Below are 22,120 nucleotides of genomic sequence, written 5' to 3'. Positions count from 1 at the left end.
CACACCTCATTTGTAAATATAGACAAAATGACACTGTTCTAAAGTAGAGATTCCCAGTTAACATGTACTAAGAATGTGTTAAATTTTGGCGTATAGGCCTAAAATGAAAATGGGTTCTGCATGAACTGTGTTTATTAACACTTCTAATCAATATTTATCCTGCTAGATTGATACTCTGGTTCCTATAACTCCATTCTGACTCAATCTGTGGAAATCCCTTTTAAATAGCTCCATGTTATTCTGTTACTGATTTATCTTGGAGGTTTTTGTGCAGGGCAGCTATGAGTTTGTCACACTGTGAGCTCGGGCGCAGTAATACACAGCTGTGTCCTCAGACTGGAAGTTTTGACCCTGTAAAAATAACGTGTTGCTGGAGGCGTCTACAGTGAAGCTGATCTTGCTCCTTAGCGAACTTTTACTCCCAGTGTTGCTCGTACTGCAGAACCATCCGAGCCATTCTGGAGCTTTTCCCACTGAGTGCCGTATCCAGTGAGTGCAGCTAGTTGCGGCTGTATATCCAGTGATTTTGCAGGCGATGGAGAAAGACTGGTCAGGTTTAACCACCATAGCAGCAGGCTGGACCAGCTCAACACATTCGACTCCTGTGAAAATGTAAATCAGATTTGTGCAGTAAGAATTATTCTGTTTTAGGAGTAGCTGAAGTACTAAAAGTAGTCTTTGTACGTGACTCAGCAGGTGATATGTGACAAGGACAGTGTCGTGCTTACTAGTTGCAGCTGTTAGCAGCAGAAGTGGAAGGAGAGATGAGGAGAACATGGTTTGTGTGGAAGCTGAACTCAGCTGAGTTGCTCTTTGCTTTTCTTAAGAACTCAACAAGTGGTTTTATGGGGTCTTGGATTTGCATGACAGCATTTGCACAAAGGCCCTGTTGGCCTACACATCATGGGACTAGATTAGATTAGATTCTATTAAATACAGTTACATTAGATTACATTAGATAAAATGAGATTAGACTTGATTAGACTAGATAGATTCAATTAGATTACAACTCAACATGTACTTTTGTGGGGCGTTGGATTTGCATGACAGCATTTACACAAAGGCCCTGCTGGCTTACAAGTTTATGCAACTAGATTAGATTAGATTAGATTCTATTGAATAAAATTAGATTAGATTAGATTAGATTAGATTTGATACAATTACCTTAGATTAGATTAGGAAAAAGATTCAATTATATTTGATACCATTACATTAGATTAGAGTAGATCGGATTAGATTAGATTAGATTAGATTAATGTTCAATTTTATTATAATTCACTAAGTAGTTTTTAGGGTGTTGGATTTACAAGATAGCTTTTGCTCAAGGCATGTACATCATGCGACTGGATTGGATTAGATAAGATGCAAATTGATTAGGTTGGAATATATACAATTAGATTAGATTAGATTAGATTAGATTAGATTAGATTAGATTAGATTAGATATGTTCCATAAGACTACAACTCAGTTTTATAGGGTCCTGGATTTGTAAGGCAGCTTTGGCACAAAGGCCCTGTTGGCCTACACATTGTGCAAGTGGATTAGATTAGATTAGATTAGATTAGATTAGATTAGATTAGATTAGATTAGATTCAATAAAACCACCTTTATTTTCCACTGCAGTGGAAATTTGTCTTTGGTTCAAAATGACAAACATACAAAGTGACACATAAAACACAAACACATAAAACACAAATGCCTGTTAAAAACATCAATTAACAGTGCTGAGCATCAATATAGACGACACATTTATCACCAGTCATTCAGCTGAATAGGAACAATTTTATAATATTTAAAAGCCTTTTATATATATATATATATATATATATATATATATATATATATATATATATATATATATATATATATAATTGGTCAATACAAGCTAACATGCCCCATTTTCATGCAGTGTCCCTGTAGCCTTAATGAGAAAGCTTTAATATTCGCTAGAACAATAGCTGATGGTGCTTTGTGCTAAGATTAGTGATGTAGGCTGTGTTCAATTATGTTACAAAATATGTGGGAAATACTCATGACAGACCACTACAAACATTCAGAAGGCAATGCTAGATAAAAACCAGAGAAACTAGGTTATTGAAGATGATATTGGTGAAAGATAAAATCCAAAGAAGCCTTGTGTTTCACAGTCACTGTGTTCCTCCAGTCATTTCCTCTTAAAATGAGTGTGTATTTTGTGAATAATGGAGAAACGCTGCCACCCAGAGGCCGTAAAAGTGAAAAGTACTATTTACACACATTTACACACAGTTTATGGGTGAAACCCACAACATTTAAAAGTAAACTATGAATGTAAAAATGTCCTGTGTTTATTTGCTGAACTTCACTGAAAGAATAGAAATAATAGCCTTAAAATTAAAAGCAACAACAAATAGTTCATCTAGCCAGATGATCAATTCCACTCCAATCACTCTTTTGTAACTAAAGCTACAGTCATTTACTGAGTGTTTGTCATATTGAATAACAAAGTTGACTGAATTCTTTTCAGGACAGCTGCTGATGGAAAAGTGTTTTTTATTAATTCATTTATGTTATAGAAAACAAAATGTGCCATACAGAGTTGTATTAACTTAATAACATTAACTTAATTCTACATGTCGTGTTCAATGATCATTTTACTGTCTATAAACTGCAAGGAATGAAAGCACTGCATGATCAACGTAGCCTAAAAGTTTCTTAAGCATTTTCATTATGAAGTGAAATTATGACACAGCACATGCAAAAAATCATCGATTCGCATCAACAACTTTGGCCGAAGCACACAGGTGTTTCCTGAAGGCCATGAACTGGAAACTCTGAAATGCCCCAGCTGTAGGAACATACTATGTTTTAAATAAAAGGCTACTGAATAACTGATATTTCAATTATCTGTACATATTTAGAATTTTACACCCATTAAACATATTAAACTCAGACATCTGAGCCTTTTCTGCCTCATTTTAATCCACAATGTCTATTTATTTGTTAATATTATTGGGGAAAAAGAATATTAAATGTGTTATAACTTTGGTACATGCACAATTTTATGTTTTATTTATTTTTTTCCAGTATTTAAAAATAAAGCAAATAAACAGAAATTGTCAATTAAAATGTAAAGATGTTTGCTTTCCGTCAAGGATATGTTCACTTATATCCACTTGGAAAACCAAAAAAACAATTTAATTTGACTGGTGGCACTCAAACTTCACCCACTTGGTTTACAGTAAAGTCCTGTAAATATCCAACATCATACTATAAAATATTCTACAGTAATTTTATTATAATTTAAAGTAAGAAATTACAGCACTGTGTAAAACTTGTAGTTAAAATTCAGAATGTCCAGTTTCTCAAAGATGAAAGCTTTCAGTGCTGTTTATCTGATGGGGACAGTTTCGGTGGTTTACCAGGTCCTGCAGGTGGTTGTTAAGAGTCCAGTTTCCTCAGCATCTTTTCATTTTTAGTTTTGGAAACTATTTGTCTGTTTTCCCTTTTTTATTACCTCCTTCCTTATGCAGGTAGAATGTCTTATACCCAACCTCCGCAGTAATATCAATAATATCTCTTGGAAAATGTTTAACTTGTACTTTAATTGCCATTTTGACTAGAAATGAAACAAATGAGGAGTTGTTTCTGACTTTTGCACAGTACTGTATAGGAATAGCAGTAAAGGTCAATGTCAAGTTGCCAGTACATTACTGGACGCAACCACAGGAGACGTTTTTTCACAGGCATGAACACAGGCATGTTTTGTTTTACTGTGTACTTGTTTACAGCTAAAATGACAATAAAGCCTCTTGAATGTAAACTCGAATTCATGGTTCCATCAATTATAAGTCATGCAGGTCCTGCAGAAGCAAAGCAGCCCCAGACCATCACACTACCACCACCACGTTTCACTGTTGGTATGATGTTCTTATGATAGATTTATATGAATGGACCAACAGAAATGCTCCAAAATCACTTGGAATAAAATCTTACACTAACAGTGAAGAGCAATTTTGCCTTCTAAATAATTAGGAGATATATTTTTGTTGTTTTTTGTGTGTTTTTTTATGTACAAAAATGTACAGTGCTAAATATTCTATATACATTTTGTTAATACAGCAACTCTGCAGCTCCAAAATGAAATCCCACTAGAACTGAAGACACTGGCTGTTGTGTTTTTGTACAGCTGCAGCAGCAGGTTGAATAACTGTGTGTATCGAGCGCAGTAATACACAGCGCTGTCCTCAGGCTGGAAATTCTGCCCTGTTAAAAACACTGTGCTGCTGGAAGCGTCTGCAGTGAAGCTGATTTTGCTCTTTAGTGAATCCTTCACTGAACCGCCGCTGCTACACACATATCCAATATATTCCATTGGCTTTCCTGCTGGATGCCATATCCAATTAGGACAGTCGCTGGATATGGAGAACCCAGAGAATTTACAGGAGATCTTAAAAGACTCTCCGGGCCGCACAACCACATTTTCTGACTGGACAAATTCAATAGAATGAACACCTGGAAAAGATCAACACAACATGTTGTATTTTTATGATAGCAAATTCAACCTTGTTATATGTCGTCTCTGTCATATCAAAGAATTAAAAAAAAAAAGATTTTTTAAAAGCACCAGCTCTCATTTACATTGTGTGAACATTTCAAGATGAAGAGATTAATAGAATTAGTGAAAAACAATCACGTTACATCATGTTAATGAATATTGCTTTTCCATTCTACTGTACGTGCACCATTTCGCATCACCATCAGAGCTCATGATGTTTATCACTGGTGGTGGTTCTGCTCTGTGATCTCTACAGACCAGCGGGCCTTTTATTATGCCTGTCTGTCCCTGCTTCGATGAAAACGTAGGTGATTTACATCAACGGAAACATGAAATCTGGGTCAAATCACATTCAACCTCTTCTTCTCTCAACTAAATGAATTATTAATGATGTGGAGGATTTAAAAGCAAAAAGGAACCATTAAGCAACCAAGAGGAACCACTGGAACCTGTCACAGCAGGAACACTGCACACTGAGTTATAACTAACTTAGCTATTAATGTAATTTAGACCAACCTAAATCTGCCTTCGAGGATTCATTGATGTCACAGTGGTAGATACTGTATTACAGAATTTTGGAAATGGATGGAATTATCAATGAAATTAACCACTTTAAACACTTTAAAGTCACAATAATGTGACTTGCATTTAATAGGCACAGTAATGGTATTATAATAAGATATTCATAATAGTAATTGTGGTTTCTGGGGGTAGAAGAATTGTTAATAAACATTCACCAAGATGTGCTTAAATGAGTGTACATGATCAAATTCATGGAACATTTTTTTCCTATATTATTTTTAGCTGCCCCACCTTGGAGAAGACCATCTGGCTAGTGCTCCCCACTTAATTTAAGTCTGAATAGTCAGTTTCTGAGCCCAGAGCCACTCTTCACTGGATATTTCTGAGTGGTTGTCCACTCTCAACCTAGCAGTGACACACACTGATGTGTGTAAAAATGCTGTGTCTGATACACTCGTACCAGCACCACACACATTACCATGTCAGTGTCAATGCTGCGCTGAGAATGTAAACCAAATAATATCTGAATATTGGTGGTCCTATGGTGCTCCCAATCCACGGACGGGGTACAGGGGGGTCAGATTTCCCAGGACTTTTTCATATCATACCATACATCTTTACATAGTAACATCACACACATACTCAAAAAGAAGGTCCAGCTTGATGTTTAGGTCTCAAGTGAACATTATACTGATAAAGATATTATGAAAATATCATGAGATTCATCCACTCAGGGATGGGAGGAAGGGCTCGGAAGCCCTGTTATAACCCTGTTACAAAATGCTCTTCTGCATGTTACATGCAATTACGCATTTCTACCAGAGAGGCCTCCAAATCCCCAAAACTTACATAGGTCAGCTTTAAGCATATTACTCACCAACAGTAAATAGGTTACGCCACATGTTACGTGCACTTTCATTTAACATATATTAACCCATTTTAACCATTTAGCCTTTTTATTATTATTATTATTATTATTATTATTATTATTATTATGTGAATAAATAACTTCAGACTTATTAAAAAAAATGCAACATGAAACTCTTTCATTGCACCGCTGCAGCGTTGGACCTCATAGGCCTTCTCTCTCCTTATATTGGCTGAATAAGTCATGAACAATATGGAAATGTTGCCCCCTAATGGCTAGTAAAGGTATCTTATTTATACATGACAATTCCTTTGGGTGCAGATGAGGGAAGTGCTGGTTTTTGCACAGCCTCTACAGCTGGTTGCATGACTGTGCATCTCGAGCACAGTAATACACTGCGCTGTCTGCAGGCTGAAAGTTCTGCCCTCTTAGATACACTGTGTTGCTGGACGAGTCTGCAGTAAAGCTGATCTTGCTCTTTAGTGAGTCTTTGGCCCCAGTATTGCTCGTACTGCAGAACCATCCTATCCATTCTGGAGCTTTTCCTGCTGAGTGTCATATCCAGTTAGTACAGTCTCCACCGGTGACCGAATATCCAGTAACCTTACAGGCAATGGAGAAAGACTGGTCAGGTTTAACCACCATAGCAGCAGGCTGGACCAGCTCAATACATTCAACACCTGTGAAAATGTAAATCAGATTTGTGCAGTAAGAATTATTCTGTTTAAAGAGTAGCTAAAGAGTCTTTGTACATGACTCAGCAGGTGATATGTGACAAGGAGAGTGTCGTGCTTACTAGTTGCAGCTGTTAGCAGCAGAAGTGGAAGGAGAGATGAGGAGAACATGGTTTGTGTGGAAGCTGAACTCAGCTGAGTTGCTCTTTGCTTTTCTTAGGAACTCAACAAGTGGTTTTATGGGGTCTTGGATTTGCATGACAGCATTTGCACAAAGGCCCTGTTGGCCTGCACATCATGGGACTAGATTAGATTAGATTCTATTAAATACAGTTGCATTAGATTACATTAGATAAAATGAGATTAGACTTGATTAGACTAGATAGATTCAATTAGATTACAACTCAACATGTACTTTTGTGGGCTGTTGGATTTGCATGACAGCATTTACACAAAGGCCCTGCTGTCTTACAAATTATGCAACTAGATTAGATTAGATTAGATTAGATTCTATTGAATACAATTAGATTAGATTAGATTAGATTAGATTTGATACCATTACATTAGATTAGATTATGAAAAAAGATTCAATTATATTTGATAAAATTATATTAGATTAGATTAGATTAGATTAGATTAGATATGTTCAATTTTATTATAATTCACTAAGTAGTTTTTAGGGTGTTGGATTTACAAGATAGCTTTTGCACAAAGGCATATACATCATGCGACTGGATTGGATTAGATTAGATGCAATTTGATTAGATTGGAATATATACAATTAGATTAGATAGATTAGTTTACACTGATTATATTAGATTAGATTAGATTAGATTAGATATGTTCCATAAGACTACAACTCAGTTTTATGTCCTGGATTTGTAAGGCAGCTTTGGCACTGTTGGCCTACACATTGTGCAAGTGGATTAGATTAGATTAGATTTGGTAGATTTATTTAGATTAGATGCAGTTTAATTAGACTGGAAGAGATATAGATTAGATTAGATTAGATTAGATTAGATTAGATTAGATTAGATTCAATAAAACCACCTTTATTTTCCACTGCAGTGGAAATTTGTATTTGGTTCAAAATGACAAACATACAAAGTGACACATAAAACAAAAACACATAAAACACAAATGCCTATTAAAAACATCAATTAACAGTGCTGAGCATCAATATAGACGACACATTTATTACCATCATTCAGCTGAATAGGAACAGTTTTTTAATTATATATATATATATAATTAAATTGTCCAATACAAGTTAAATGCACCATTTTCATGCAGTGTCCCTGTAGCCTCAATGATAAAGCTTTAATATTCGCTAGAACAGAGTTGGTAAGTTTATCTCATAAATTATAATCGCCTTAACCAATAGCTGATGGTGCTTTGTGCTAAGATTAGTGATGTAGGCTGTGTTCAGTTATGTTAGAAAATATGTGGCAAATACTCATGACAGACCACTACAAACATTCAGAAGGCAATGCTAGATAAAAACCGGAGAAACGAGGTTATTGAAGATGATATTGGTGAAAGATAAATCCAAAGAAGCCTTGTGTTTCACAGTCACTGTGTTCCTCCAGTCATTTCCTCTTAAAATGAGTGTGTATTTTGTGAATAATGGAGAAACGCTGCCACCCAGAGGCCTTAAAAGTGAAAAGTACTATTTACACACATTTACACACAGTTTATGGGTGAAACCCACAACATTTAAAAGTAAACTATGAATGTAAAAATGTCCTGTGTTTATTTGCTGAACTTCACTGAAAGAATAGAAATAATAGCCTTAAAATTAAAAGCAACAACAAATAGTTCATCTAGCCAGATGATCAATTCCACTCCAATCACTCTTTTGTAACTAAAGCTACAGTCATTTACTGAGTGTTTGTAATATTGAATAACAAAGTTGGCTGAATTCTTTTCAGGACAGCTGCTGATGGAAAAGTGTTTTTTATTAATTCATTTATGTTATAGAAAACAAAATGTGCCATACAGAGTTGTATTAACTTAATAACATTAACTTAATTCTACATGTCGTGTTCACTGATCATTTTACTGTCTATAAACTGCAAAGAATGAAAGCACTGCATGATCAACGTAGCCTAAAAGTTTCTTAAGCATTTTCATTATGAAGTGAAATTATGACACAGCACATGCAAAAAATCATCGATTCGCATCAACAACTTTGTCCGAAGCACACAGGTGTTTCCTGAAGGCCATGAACTGGAAACTCTGAAATGCCCCAGCTGTGGGAACATACTATGTTTTAAATAAAAGGCTACTGAATAACTGATATTTCAATTATCTGTACATATTTAGAATTTTACACCCATTAAACATATTAAACTCAGACATCTGAGCCTTTTCCACCTCATTTTAATCCACAATGTCTATTTATTTGTTAATATTATTGGGGAAAAAGAATATTAAATGTGTTATAACTTTGGTACATGCACAATTTTATGTTTTATTTATTTTTTTCCAGTATTTAAAAATGAAGCAAATAAACAGAAATTGTCAATTAAAATATAAAGATGTTTGATTTCAAGGATTTGTTCCCTTATTTTCACTTAGAAAACCAAAAAAACAATTTAATTTGACTGGTGGCACTCAAACTTCATCCACTTGGTTTACAGTAAAGTCCTGTAAATATCCAACATCATACTATAAAACATTCTACTGTAATTTTATTATAATTTAAAGTAAGAAATTACAGCACTGTGTAAAACTTGTAGTTAAAATTCAGAATGTCCAGTTTCTCAAAGATGAAAGCTTTCAGTGCTGTTTATCTGATGGGGACAGTTTCGGTGGTTTACCAGGTCCTGCAGGTGGTTGTTAAGAGTCCAGTTTCCTCAGCATCTTTTCATTTTTAGTTTTGGAAACTATTTGTCTGTTTTCCCTTTTTTATTACCTCCTTCCTTATGCAGGTAGAATGTCTTATACCCAACCTCCACAGTAATATCAGTAATATCTCTTGGAAAATGTTTAACTTGTACTTTAATGGCCATTTAGACTAGAAATGAAACAAACGAGGAGTTGTTTCTGACTTTTGCACAGTACTGTATAGGAATAGCAGTAAAGGTCAATGTCAAGTTGCCAGTACATTACTGGACACAGGAGACGTTTATTCACAGGCATGAACAACCATGGCACAAGCAGTAACTCCAACTCTCATATACAGACCATTATATACCCATCTATGTGGTTATGATGTCTATAATGCCTAATGTGTTTAAACTTTGCTTATGTATTAAATGTAACAGTTTCAACTGTAGTCCTCTGTGTGCTTTGCAATCTTTGTGTTAGTGATCCCTCTTAACAACAGTGATATCACCTCAAACAGGGATCTTCAAATCCAGTTCCCTTTCCTGGATTTTCTAATCCTTGATAGGTATGACTCCACATGGCCAATCAGTTACCTCAACAGTTCAGTTATCTCCCAGCGTGTACAAAATCTAAGGCCAAAAACTAGTAATTGAGACGTCAGAGCTTTCCTGGTAATGTACCAGCTTCTGTTCACATTTAATCCCTCTAAGTTTTGGAGGAAGAGCTCAAGGTCTTGTGCAAATTTTTGCATTAACCTTACTGGCATTTCAAATCAGGCTTGTGTTCACACTCACCTCCATTAATTGCTGTTAAATTCCCAAATAAAAGCGTATGTGTGAAAAGGTCTTATTTCTTGATTTTTGGGAATTCTGAAAATTATTGTGTGGAATTGAATCTTGGGATCGAGACCCAACATTGAGATCGACATCAGAATTTCTGAAATCAAACAGTCCTGCAAGTATTACAATAACAACACTGCTGGACGAAGTTATGCTCCAATCTGAAAACCGGATACCAACGGAATAGAATGGTGACTGGGATAAAGAGGAAATTCTAGGAATCTCACTTCCACAGAACTATTAATACTACATGATTGTAACTTGATGCCTTCCGGTTCTAAAATTCTTCACAGCACATTCACTTAGAATTCCAAAATCCCATTTTTTATCATTTGCTACTTTGTTCACATTTTACTGCAAGTGATTACTCTGAGTTACACTGAGCAAACATGTTTTTGTACATAGTGGTGCCTGATTAGAGTCAGTGTGAGGCTCTTGCACAGTAATACACAGCTGTGTCCTCAGTCTGGAGGTTCTGTCCTCTTAATGTTATTGTGTTAGTGGACGTGTCTCTGGAGATGCTGAACTTGCTCCTCAGTGAATCTTTGTAAGGAATGTCTCCACCTGCGTAAACGAGCCCGATCCACTCCAGAGCTTTTCCTGCATGCTGTCGAACCCAAGCTGTAGCATAGGTGGTAACTGAGTAGGAGACTTCACAGTTGATGGTCAGAGTTTGACCTGGACTAACCATCAGGAAATCAGGCTGATTTAGCTCAACAGAGTGGATCCCTGTGAAAATATTACAGTTACTACACAGAAAAATACTGACAGATGATGAAAACAAATATATCATAATATGAAAGCTCACATGATGGAAATAGCAGCAGCAGTAATATATGTGCAAACACCATGTTTTGTAGTGAACGCTGTTCTTCTCTCTACAGTCTTTCTGCTGGGATTTGTAGTTTTTATGAAGAGGGGCCTCGACAGAAGATTTGCATTTACACACATGATCAGCAGTGGGTTTAAAAAACAGGAACACTGTGGGGAAATAAACACTAGTACATACACATACATACATCATCTAAACCGCTTATCCTTCTGGGTCGCGGTGGGGTGCTGGAGCCTATCCCAGCTGTCATTGGGCGGAAGGCTGAATACACCCTGGACAGGTCGCCAGTCCATCGCAGGGCAGACAGACAGACATACATACACAATCACACACACATTCACACCTAGGGGCAATTCAGCATGTCCAACTGGCCTGACTGCATGTTTTTTGGATGGTGGGAGTGATTTACACTATTGTTACAAGTTTGGAGTCACAGTTTTTATTAATATATGACCACTTTTGCTGCAGATGTAGAGGTGAGAGCAGGGAAAAACACATTTTGTTTTTTTGTTGAATAACTTTAAAAATATTTAAGCTGGAATAATTATATTTTTGTACCATGCAACATTTACATCTATGCTCCAAACAAACACTTGAACTTTGTTTCTACCACAAGCTGTTCATGTGCAATTCCACCAAAATTGATGGGAAGCACAATATTACAGTTTACCCCATTGGTGGGTTCACTGTAACAGACAGAGGGTCAGTTTAACTCTTGCTAAAAAAGTCTGATGAATGAATGCAAAACAGAGTTAATTCAATGTAATTCTGTGTTGTAAGACACAAACATATTTCCCAGCCAAACTGCATTATATATTATCTATTTATAATACGCACAGCTCAATTGATAGATACACATCAAATTGTATATGAAAACTGACATGAGACTGTGTGTCAAACCATGACACGTTTTTGTCCAGTGAAGGACAGTTAAATAAAAACATCACACTTCAGTAAAATATGGAAAACTGTTTCTGAATAACTGTTAATGTCAGTTTCACTGATATACTTATTTAAAACCAAAATACTAACATCTGAAAGATACTAATAAAGTAGAAGAAAATCCCTGTTTTCAGATGTTTTCATGTTTTCCTTTAAAATCTGTGTAAACATATGGAACAAAAAGACAAAACTGACTTTACTTGTCTTTGTTTACTAAAGGTGGCTTAGTTGTAACACTGTGTTTCAACTAACCCTGCAGCAGAGAGGCTGTACTTGAGCCTATCTAGCACTTGCTGTGAGCTTGTCAGCTGCTTCAAAACCATGCTGCATTGTAGGAAACAAGGTGGTGATATTAGACTGGATGTTGTGATTTACATTAACAGCTTAGTAACCAAAAAAAAAGAAAACTTTTGAAAAAAATGACATACATGCCCTGATCTCTTTAAAACACTGATGAATCGCTCTGAATTTTGGTGGGAGGTCATGCCTTGGAAATGTGGTAATGTGGCCAGAAGCTCACGCTGCTTGACCTTCTTTAACAACATAAAACGTCTGTGTTAAATTGTCGCCCACACTCCCCTATATAAAGTGATTCTATTACTATGGTTGAGAACTTAAGTAACTACTTTAACAAAGATGTAAAAGTGAGTCTTATTCTCATTCATAAACACTACCACTACTGTAATGTTTTCCCTAATATGATGACTTAATAATCAAATCACATAATCAAATACAAAAGTGTAAAAAGGGTCCTCTGTGGTGACTTTCTGGCCTTGTCCACTTCAACTCACCATTCAGATGTCATCACACATACATTACACAAGCGGCCACTCGTGGCAGATGGGGAGGAGTGGACCCTGAGGATTATTCAAAGAGTGCGCTAACCCACTTCAGGTTAGCCACAGCGAGCTAATTGACTAGATGGAGAGGTTTGCAGTTCAACATGATTTTTTTTGCTTGTTTGTTTGTTTGTGCGAAGTTTGAACACAAGTTTCATGACATTTGTGAGTAATTACTTTATCTGGCTAAACACTGTAGAACCGTGGTGCCGTACCTTTGTTGTAGGTATTAGCTGGGTAGCCTTTAGCATACTAACTACCCAGCTAGCAGAGGAAAGTGATGAAATCATGTATAAGGATGGAAATTTTGCAACCTGAAGCCCAATGGATGAGCCCTTTAGGGTGCTATATAAGGGTGCTAATGAGGACAGCCTGTGACAGCCTGTGACAACTGCCACCTACAGTTCAGACCGGATCAAACTTTTATTTGTTAGTGAAGACTGCCCCCTACAAGTTCTATGAGGTACTGACTGCAGCTTCACTTTAAAAGGCTCTAACTGAGGCAGTGTTTTCTAACAGAGAGCTGTTTTTGTACAGGGTGTCTGTTGATGTGTTTCACTGTGGTACTGACGAGCGCAGTAATACACAGCTGTGTCTCCAGTCTGCAGATTCTGTCCTCTTAAGGTCACTGTGCTGCTGGACGTGTCTCTAGTAATTTCAAACCTGCTTTTGAGTTTATCACTGTAGCCAGTGCTACCACCACCACAGATATACCCAATCCACTCCAGAGCTTTTCCTGCAGGCTGCCGTATCCAGTGTGAACATTAGCTGGTATCAGTCAGTGAATATCCAGAAACTTTACAGGTCAGTGACATCGACTGACCAGGATTTACGACCATGGATCCAGGCTGGGTCAGCTCAACACTGTGAACACCTGTTAAACAAATGTTGTTAATATATTAAAGTACCTAAAAGTTATTTTATGGAAAATTACACTCACAGGTCACAGTGGCCAGCAGCAGCAGCAGCAGTAGAGATGGAGAGAACATGGTGAAAGGGAGTCAAGGCTGTTGGTCTTCACCTCCTCCTTCTTAAATATGTAGTATAAGACAGAATATTTGCATACAGCTGCTCTAATACAAATACAGATGTGACAACAATAATATTAAACACTACAGATGCAATATATTAGATTAAGAACTTATACTGAAAAACAGCATTGTTGAGTTAAACTGTTGAAAAATGACTTACATGCCCTGAAAACATTCTTTGGCACAGATCTGTTTAAAACACTGATGAATGGCTCTGAATTTTGGTGGGAGTTCATGGCTAGGAAATGTATTAATGTGGCCAGAAGCTCACGGTGCTTGACATTCTTGAACAACATAAAAAGTGTGTGTTAAATTGCACCCCGCGTTAGGTTGCTCCCCACACTCCCCTATATAAAATGATATGGTTGAGAACTTAAGTAACTACTTTAACAAAGATGTAAAAATAAGTGAGTCTTATTAATTCTCATTCATAGACACTATCACTACTGTAATGTTTTCCCTATTATGATGACTCCCACTTAATCAAATACGAATGTGAAATTTGCACTGCAATAAGTTTTTGTTTGTTTGTGTTTTGGCGAAGTTTGAACATAAGTTTCATGACATTTGTGAGTAATTACTTTATCTGGCTACACACTGTAGAACCGTGGTGTCGTAACTTTGTTGTAGGTGTTAGCTGTGTAGCCTTTAGCCTTCATGCTAACTACCCAGCTAGCAGTGGAAAGTGATGAATTCATGTATAAAGATTTAAAGGTATAAAGGTTTGCAACCTGAAGCCCAATTGATTGAACGTTATGGTTTTGAGGTATTTTAAAGTATTTTAAAGTGTTTTTTGCAATGGCAAATAAACAGCTTTGCCCACCATTATTTTCAGGATTGAAGAGGGAAATGTGTCAGGTCGCAATGGCTTCTGGGCAAACTTTATTTAAGTTCTAGTATAAGTGAGTTCATCAACCCTATGCTGTTTAGCTGAGGGAGCCAATTCTCCATTCATTGAGTGCCATAGCCAGTATTGTAAATGTGAGTGAGCCAATAAAAAAAAACATTGCACATTTTTTCTAAATGCTTATGTGTCCCTTCTTTAGGATCGTCACAACACGCTTCATCAGTTATTGCAACAATATGGCATTCATATGTTTTCCCACATCTTGTAATCTTCTTCATTATAAATTCATACATATTTAAGGCCATTTATCTGCGAAAAAAAAAGTTTTTTTTATGAGTTAGCTTGCTATCTAGCTTAGCTTTTGTTTGCTCATTTATAGAATTGTGTAGTGTGTTGCTTTAAAATATGAGACTGAGTAGTCGATTAAGCTGAGCGCTTAATGCTACTTTCATGAAACAGTTAGTAGGAATAACAGTATGAATGCATAAATGGTTTTATGCCAATTGTTTCTTCTTATACTGAGGCACACTAGACATTGTGAGCGCCCCCTAGGATGATTTTAAATCTTCAACTGTTTCATATTGAACCCTTACAGTGGAGATCCATTCCAGAGGGGATGTTTTTGTACAGGGTTTCTGTTAATGTGTCTCACTGTGTCCTTTGTCGTGCACAGTAATACACAGCTGTGTCTTCAGTCTGCAGATTCTGCCCTCTTAAGGTCACTGTGCTGCTGGACGTGTCCCTAGTAAGTTCAAACCTGCTTTTCAGTTTATCATTATAGTCAGTGTCACCAACATTACAAATCCTTCCGATCCACTCCAGAGTTTCTCCTGCGGGCTGCCGTATCCAGGCTGTACAGTAGTTCCCATCAGTAAACAAATATCCAGAAACTTGACAGGTCAGTGTCATCGACTGACCAGGATTTATGACTATGGATCCAGGCTGGGTCAGCTCAACACAGTGAACACCTGTTGAAATGTTGTTTTCATATATTTAAAGAAAAGGTCAAAGAACCCAGTGATGACTTTATAGCAAAATGAACACTCACGGGTCACAGAGGTCAGCAGCAGCAGCAGCAGCAGAGATGTAGAGAACATGGTGCGTGTTAAGGCTGAACCAGTGACAGCTGCTGGTCTTCACGTCCACCTGCTTAAATATGTATTAGTGGAGTGAACATTTGTATAAGGCTGCTCCCATCATAATGCAGACACTTAAACAGTCTTCATCACATGGATTCATCAATGTGTAACTTTGCATGATCTCTTTTAAACGTCACACCTTGGCTACGATGTATTAGATGAGTTAACTATCTCGTGATCTCAAGATAACAACTTTTATCTTGAGATCACGAGACAGCTAACTCATCACAAGATACTTAACCCATTATCTCAAGATAACAATTATAACTACCTCATGGCCTCTCCCGACTTCCGTAGAGTATATATTGAGTGTGTGCTCACATTAAATCAGATTAATAGTCATGTTGAAACTGGACACTAAAAACTCTTAGGAACAACATCACAGAAAAAAAAAAACATATTTGAAAGAAAGAACCTATCAATGGAATGTTCTTTAAAGAAATGAGCTATATGAGTGTGAAGAACATTTTCTAAATGTAAACAGCTTCCACATAACGTAAAGGCTCTACGCCAGTTATAAGATTTTTGTAGAACCATGAATCCAAGCCTAGAGCCTTTTAGAAGACTCTATATTAAGAGCAAAGTTTTTTAATCTTTTTTACGTTTTTAAAAGTTTTTAAACGAATAAACTGCACTTGGATATTTTTAGAAGGTATGTTACTTGTTTTGTTTAATTTAGTTCATCCTTTGTCTAAGAAAGTCTAAAAAAACCTGATTTTTCTGACTTTTATTTAGGTGTTGTGTTGTTACTGTAGTGTTCCAGGTGAATACTAGGTACTTAAGTAAGTAAGTTAAGTAAGTTGCTACGGCCCTAGTAGTAGTTGCTAGGGTATGATGGGGGGTTACAATGGTTTACCATTGATTGCCAGGGTATTGTTAGGTGGTTACTATGTTGTTCCAGGTGGTGGCCAGGTTGCTGCTGTGTGGATGCTGTTGTATTTCAGGTGGTTGGTAGGGTGTTGCAGCGTGGTTGCTATTGTGTTCCAGGTAGTTGCTAGGCTATTGCTATGTGTTTGTTACAGTAGTCCATTTGGTTGCTAGAGTGTTGCTAAAGCACATGACATGAGAAGAGAATACAAACTTTTGGCCACATACTTTACAATGTTTGTGGTAGAATGAGAGGTACAAATAATACAGTTTTAAATGTTGAGAATTCCTATGGGAAAAAATGTCATTTAAATTAAACAGTTGCTATGCAGAACCTGTGCATCCAAAGAAAAAGTGGTATGCAAGCGCACATCTCACAATCAGGCCAAACGTTCCAGATGTTGATCAACTTTAAATTGGGTTGACAAAGCTTGAAATGTTAAAGCAGTTGAAAACAGCTGTTGACTATTGAAAGCTCAAGCAGTTGCAAGGTGGTTGAAATGGTGTTCCAGGTGGCTGCTAGGGTGTTGCTAGATACAAATAATGGTACCCTATGTGGTTTCTAGGGTGTTGCTAGGTGGTTGCTATAATATTTCAGGCAGTTACTATGGTGTTGATAGGCAGTTGCTATTGATTTTTAGGTGGTTCCTAAGGTTTAAGGTGTGAGTCAAGGTGTAATGTCTGTGACAGTGTTTGAGGTGTCAACTGTGACATCATTTGTGGCAGTTAGATTTCAGTTTTCTGAATATTCCAGTCATAACTATAGGGAAAAAAATCATTTTAAGTAATCGCTGTATGAGAATGTCTGATCAGTACAAACACACTATGCCTGTATCAGCTTCACGGTTTCAGCTCAAAATTACAGGCCGTGAAAATGGTACAAATATCAGCATAAAACAATCATTCCAGTCAAGCTTAATTTAATAAGCAAATAATTCATTGCCATGTCCATTTGTATGCGTATAGGATCTGTGTTTCCCCCTAGCTGAATCGTAAAAAAGAATTCCAGTTTGACTTTGAGGGCACTCCCTTTGATTCCACTCGTATGCACTCAGAGTGTCTAGTGAAGACTGTAGATCACTACATCAGCTACAACAGCTACAAACAGCTCTCTTGACACTTTGAATGGACGGAGAAACATCAGATATTGAAAACTCTCTTGACTTTCAGGAAAAACACTACAGAAGCAGCAGCTCTGTAGAGTTAAACAAACAAAGGGCCTTGTTCACCAGTATCTTCCCATGATTTTCCTTAAATTTACTCTTAATGCTATGCTGTTGTGTTCTGGGGCAGCAGCATTAACAAAAGTGCTCTGAACAAAATGAACAAACTTATTAGGAAGGCTGGCTCTGTTGTAGGAGTCAAGCTGGACTCTTTGGAAGCTGTGGCAGAACAGAGGATGCTCAACAAGCTGTTAGCCATCTTGGACAACACCTCACACCCTCTGCATGCGACAGTCAATAAACAGAGAAGCACATTCAGTGTCAGACTGTTACAGCTGTGCTGTGTTAAAGAGCCATGTGAGATCTTTCTTACCTACTGATATACGGCTCTACAATGAGCCTCCTTACTGCAGAGACAGTACTGATCTCCTGCTGTCTGAACTGTGCTAAACCACATCAATGTGTCTCCTCTTCGATTAATACACACTGTGCAATATGTCACAACAATTACTGTAATGACACTTTCACTATGCACTTTACACTGTAATCTATCTATCTATCTATCTATCTATCTATCTATCTATCTATCTCTGCGCCAGATTCATGTCATTTTCTTAAACTACAGAATTTTTCACTTCTTTCTTCTCTTGAGTGTGTGTTGATTCTGTTCGTAAACTGTTAAAAAAATTGGTTCTTCAAGGGTTCTTTAGTAAAGAATGAGAACCATGAACATTCAAACAGTCATTTGCATGATTACAGGGTTCTTTGCATCATAAAAGGGTTTGTCAGACTGATGGACAATGTAGATGGTTCTATATAGCACCTTTTTGAAAATGGTTCTATATAGCACCAATTGTTATGGTGGTACGCTTATAACAATGGACAAGTCCTTTTGGGTGCTATATAGAACCACCTACAGCACATTCATGCACATTTTCCATCAATATAAAGAACTCTTTCATGATGCAAAGGGTTCTTTGAGTGTCCATGGTTCTATTTAGAGCTATTCCCTTTACTCAAAAACCTTTGAAGAACTATCTTTTTAAAGAGTGTACCTAAGAACAAATCCCAAATAAGGAAACATCAGTGAATGTCAGAATCTGTGTGAAAACTGCATGAATGGGTTTTAAAAAAGAAATTCTGAGAAAAGTTTTGAGAATGTTGGTAAATGAGGCCCAACGACTGGAAAGCTGCTCATGATGCAGCAACAACACCAAGAATTAAATATGTACCCAGGAATATAAGAAGCCTTGTAAGGAGTAATGCTAGTTTGTTTCTGCGACTGGCGAATACTGACACAGGCTGATGATGCAAATGTGTCCAAATGAATGTCATGTTTCAGGTGTTTTCATTGGCTATTCACTAAACTAAATAATTCTCCCCTATACAGCACATTACTGATGAGGACAGCCTGTGACAACTCCAAACTCAGTTTTATTTGTTAGTGAAGACTGCCCCCTACAGGTTTGATGAGGTACTGACTGTAGCATCACTTTAAAAGGCTCTAACTGAGGCAGTGTTTTCTAACAGAGAGCTGTTATTGTACAGGGTGTCTGTTGATGTGTTTCACTGTGGTACTGACGAGCGCAGTAATACACAGCTGTGTCTCCAGTCTGCAGATTCTGTCCTCTTAAGGTCACTGTGTTGCTGGACGTGTCCATAGTAATTTCAAACCTGCTTTTCAGTTTATCACTGTAGTCAGTGCCACCATCACTACAAATCCACCCAATCCACTCCAGAGCTTTTCCTGCAGGCTGCCGTATCCAGTGTGAACAGTAGCTGCTATCAGTCAGCGAATATCCAGAAACTTTACAGGTCAGTGACATCGACTGACCTGGAGTTATGACCACGGATCCAGGCTGGGTCAGCTCAACACTGTGAACACCTGTTAAACAAATAATGTTAATATATTAAAGTACCTAAAAGTCATTTTATAGCAAATTGAAAGACACTCACAGGTCACAGTGGTCAGCAGCAGCAGCAGTAGAGATGGAGAGAACATGGTGAAAGTGAGTAAAAGCTGCTGGTCTCCACCTCCACCTGCTTAAATATGTAGTACAAGGCAGAATATTTGCATACAGCTGCATACAGCTGCTATAATAGAAATGTCAAGTTACCATACCATTTTGGAGATATGAGGTTTTGTTCCAACAACAATGATATATATATATATATATATCATTGACGCAGACAGAACACTTCATTTATTGAAGGCAGAAATAGAAACATAGACATAAATTACAGTACACTATGAGAGACTAGGAATGAAAGTTTTTATCTATTTGCATATTTACATAGCATATAAGACAGATGTGTTGTATTTACATGAGAGCAGGTATTGCTCTGTGATATGAGGAATATCAGCAGTGTTTACAGTCTGAAGTGCATAGTGAGAGTGTCATTACAGTAGCAGTTATGATATATTGCACCGTGTGTATTAACAAGAGAGGAGATATAGTGATGTGGTTCAGCACAGTTCAGACACCAGAAGATCAGTACCGTCTCTGCAGTAAGGAGTCTCATTGTAGAGCTGTATAGCAGTGGGTAAAAAAGATCTTACACAGCACAGCTGTAGCAACCTGCCACTGAATGTGCTTCTCTGTTTATCCAGTGTAGCACGCAGGGGGTGTGAGGTGTTGTCCAAGATGGCTAACAGCTTGGTGAGCATCCTATGTTCTGCCACAACCTCCAGAGAGTCCAGCTCTACTCCTACAGTAGAGGCAGCCTTCCGAATCAGTTTGTTTAATTTGTTCAGAGCTCTTTTGTTAATGCTGCTGCCCCAGAACACAACAGCATAGAATACAGCACTCGCTACAACAGACTGGTAGGATGGTATAGGCTCCAGACACAGGGTAAGTGTTACAGCTCCAGTCCAGATACTTGTAGGTCCCAACCACCTCCACATCAACTCCATCAATGGTGACTGGTGACAAAGCAGGTTTGGACTTCCTAAAGTCCAGCACCATCTCCTTAGTCTTACTGATATTTAGCTGCAGCTGGCTCGGCTTACGCTCTGCGATGGACTGGCGACCTGTCCAGGGTGTTTCCTGCCTTCTGCCCGATGACAGCTGGTATAGGCTCCAGACCCACACCTCACAATGGCTGTGTCATCAGAGAATTTTTTCAGATGACATGACTCCGTGTTGTAATGTGAAATGGTTATGAATATTTTGATTTTGTTTATTAATTTGATTAGTTTATGAATATTCTGAAAAAATGAGTGCCTGATGTTCTGCTCTTCACATCTTTTCAGAACTATTCATGTTTAAAGGTATAAAACATTTGTAAATAAGTGTAGATTCTATAAATTCAGAAGATTGATCTCCTGCAGAACTGCTGTAATAACATTTAGAGATGCTGTACTGAGTGGATGTGTTTTTGTACAGCATGGCCACTGATCTGTGTCACTGTGAGCGTCGTGCACAGTAATACACCGCTGTGTCTCCAGTCTGCAGATTCTGTCCTCTTAAGGTCACTGTGCTGCTGGACGCGTCTCGAGAAACTGCCCCTTACAGGTTTTATGAGGTACTGACTGTAGCCTCACTTTAAAAGGCTCTAACTGAGGCAGTGTTTTCTAACAGAGAGCTGTTATTGTACAGGGTGTCTGTTGATGTGTCTCACTGTGGTATTGACGAGCGCAGTAATACACAGCTGTGTCTCCAGTCTGCAGATTCTGTCCTCTTAAGGTCACTGTGTTGCTGGACGTGTCCCTAGTAATTTCAAACCTGCTTTTCAGTTTATCACTGTAGTAAGCGTTACCACTACCACACATCTCTCCAACCCACTCCAGAGCTTTTCCTGCAGGCTGCCGTATCCAGTGTGTACAGTAGCTGCTATCAGTCACTGAATATCCAGAAACTTTACAGGTTAGTGACATCGACTGACCAGGTGTTACAACCATGGATCCAGGCTGAGTCAGCTCAATACAGTTAATACCTGTTAAAAATAAAGTTTTTTTTTTTACACTGGGAAAGAAGGTGTCTGTGGTTAATAAAGGTTTCTTATCTTCTAGATTCTCATAATAACTTACAGGATGCAGCTGACAAGAGCAAAACCAGTAGCTGTGTAAGGAACATGGTGAGTGCTGGAGCTCAACAACAACAAACTTAATCTTCACCACAGCAGGCTTAAATAAATAGGAACCACTGGAAATTTGCATAGAGCATCAGCTGATGTTCTGCTGCTCTG

General features: G+C 37.6%; 2 gene segments (V, D, J or C); both read right to left on the bottom strand.

Annotated features, from left to right (window-relative positions):
* Positions 1–15,411: 15,411 nt before the first annotated feature.
* Positions 15,412–15,860, bottom strand: LOC118803411. The segment is given in 2 exon segments: positions 15,412–15,731; positions 15,812–15,860. Coding segments are annotated over 2 exon segments (369 nt in total).
* Positions 15,861–19,455: 3,595 nt separating this feature from the next.
* On the bottom strand, positions 19,456–19,934 carry LOC118803410. The segment is given in 2 exon segments: positions 19,456–19,817; positions 19,889–19,934. Coding segments are annotated over 2 exon segments (408 nt in total).
* Between the last annotated feature and the right edge of the window lie 2,186 nt (positions 19,935–22,120).

Source organism: Colossoma macropomum, unplaced genomic scaffold (assembly GCF_904425465.1).
Source record: "Colossoma macropomum unplaced genomic scaffold, Colossoma_macropomum, whole genome shotgun sequence".
NCBI lineage: Eukaryota > Metazoa > Chordata > Actinopteri > Characiformes > Serrasalmidae > Colossoma > Colossoma macropomum.
Note: the sequence above shows the minus strand (reverse complement) of the source record. Positions and strands in the feature narration are given on the sequence as shown.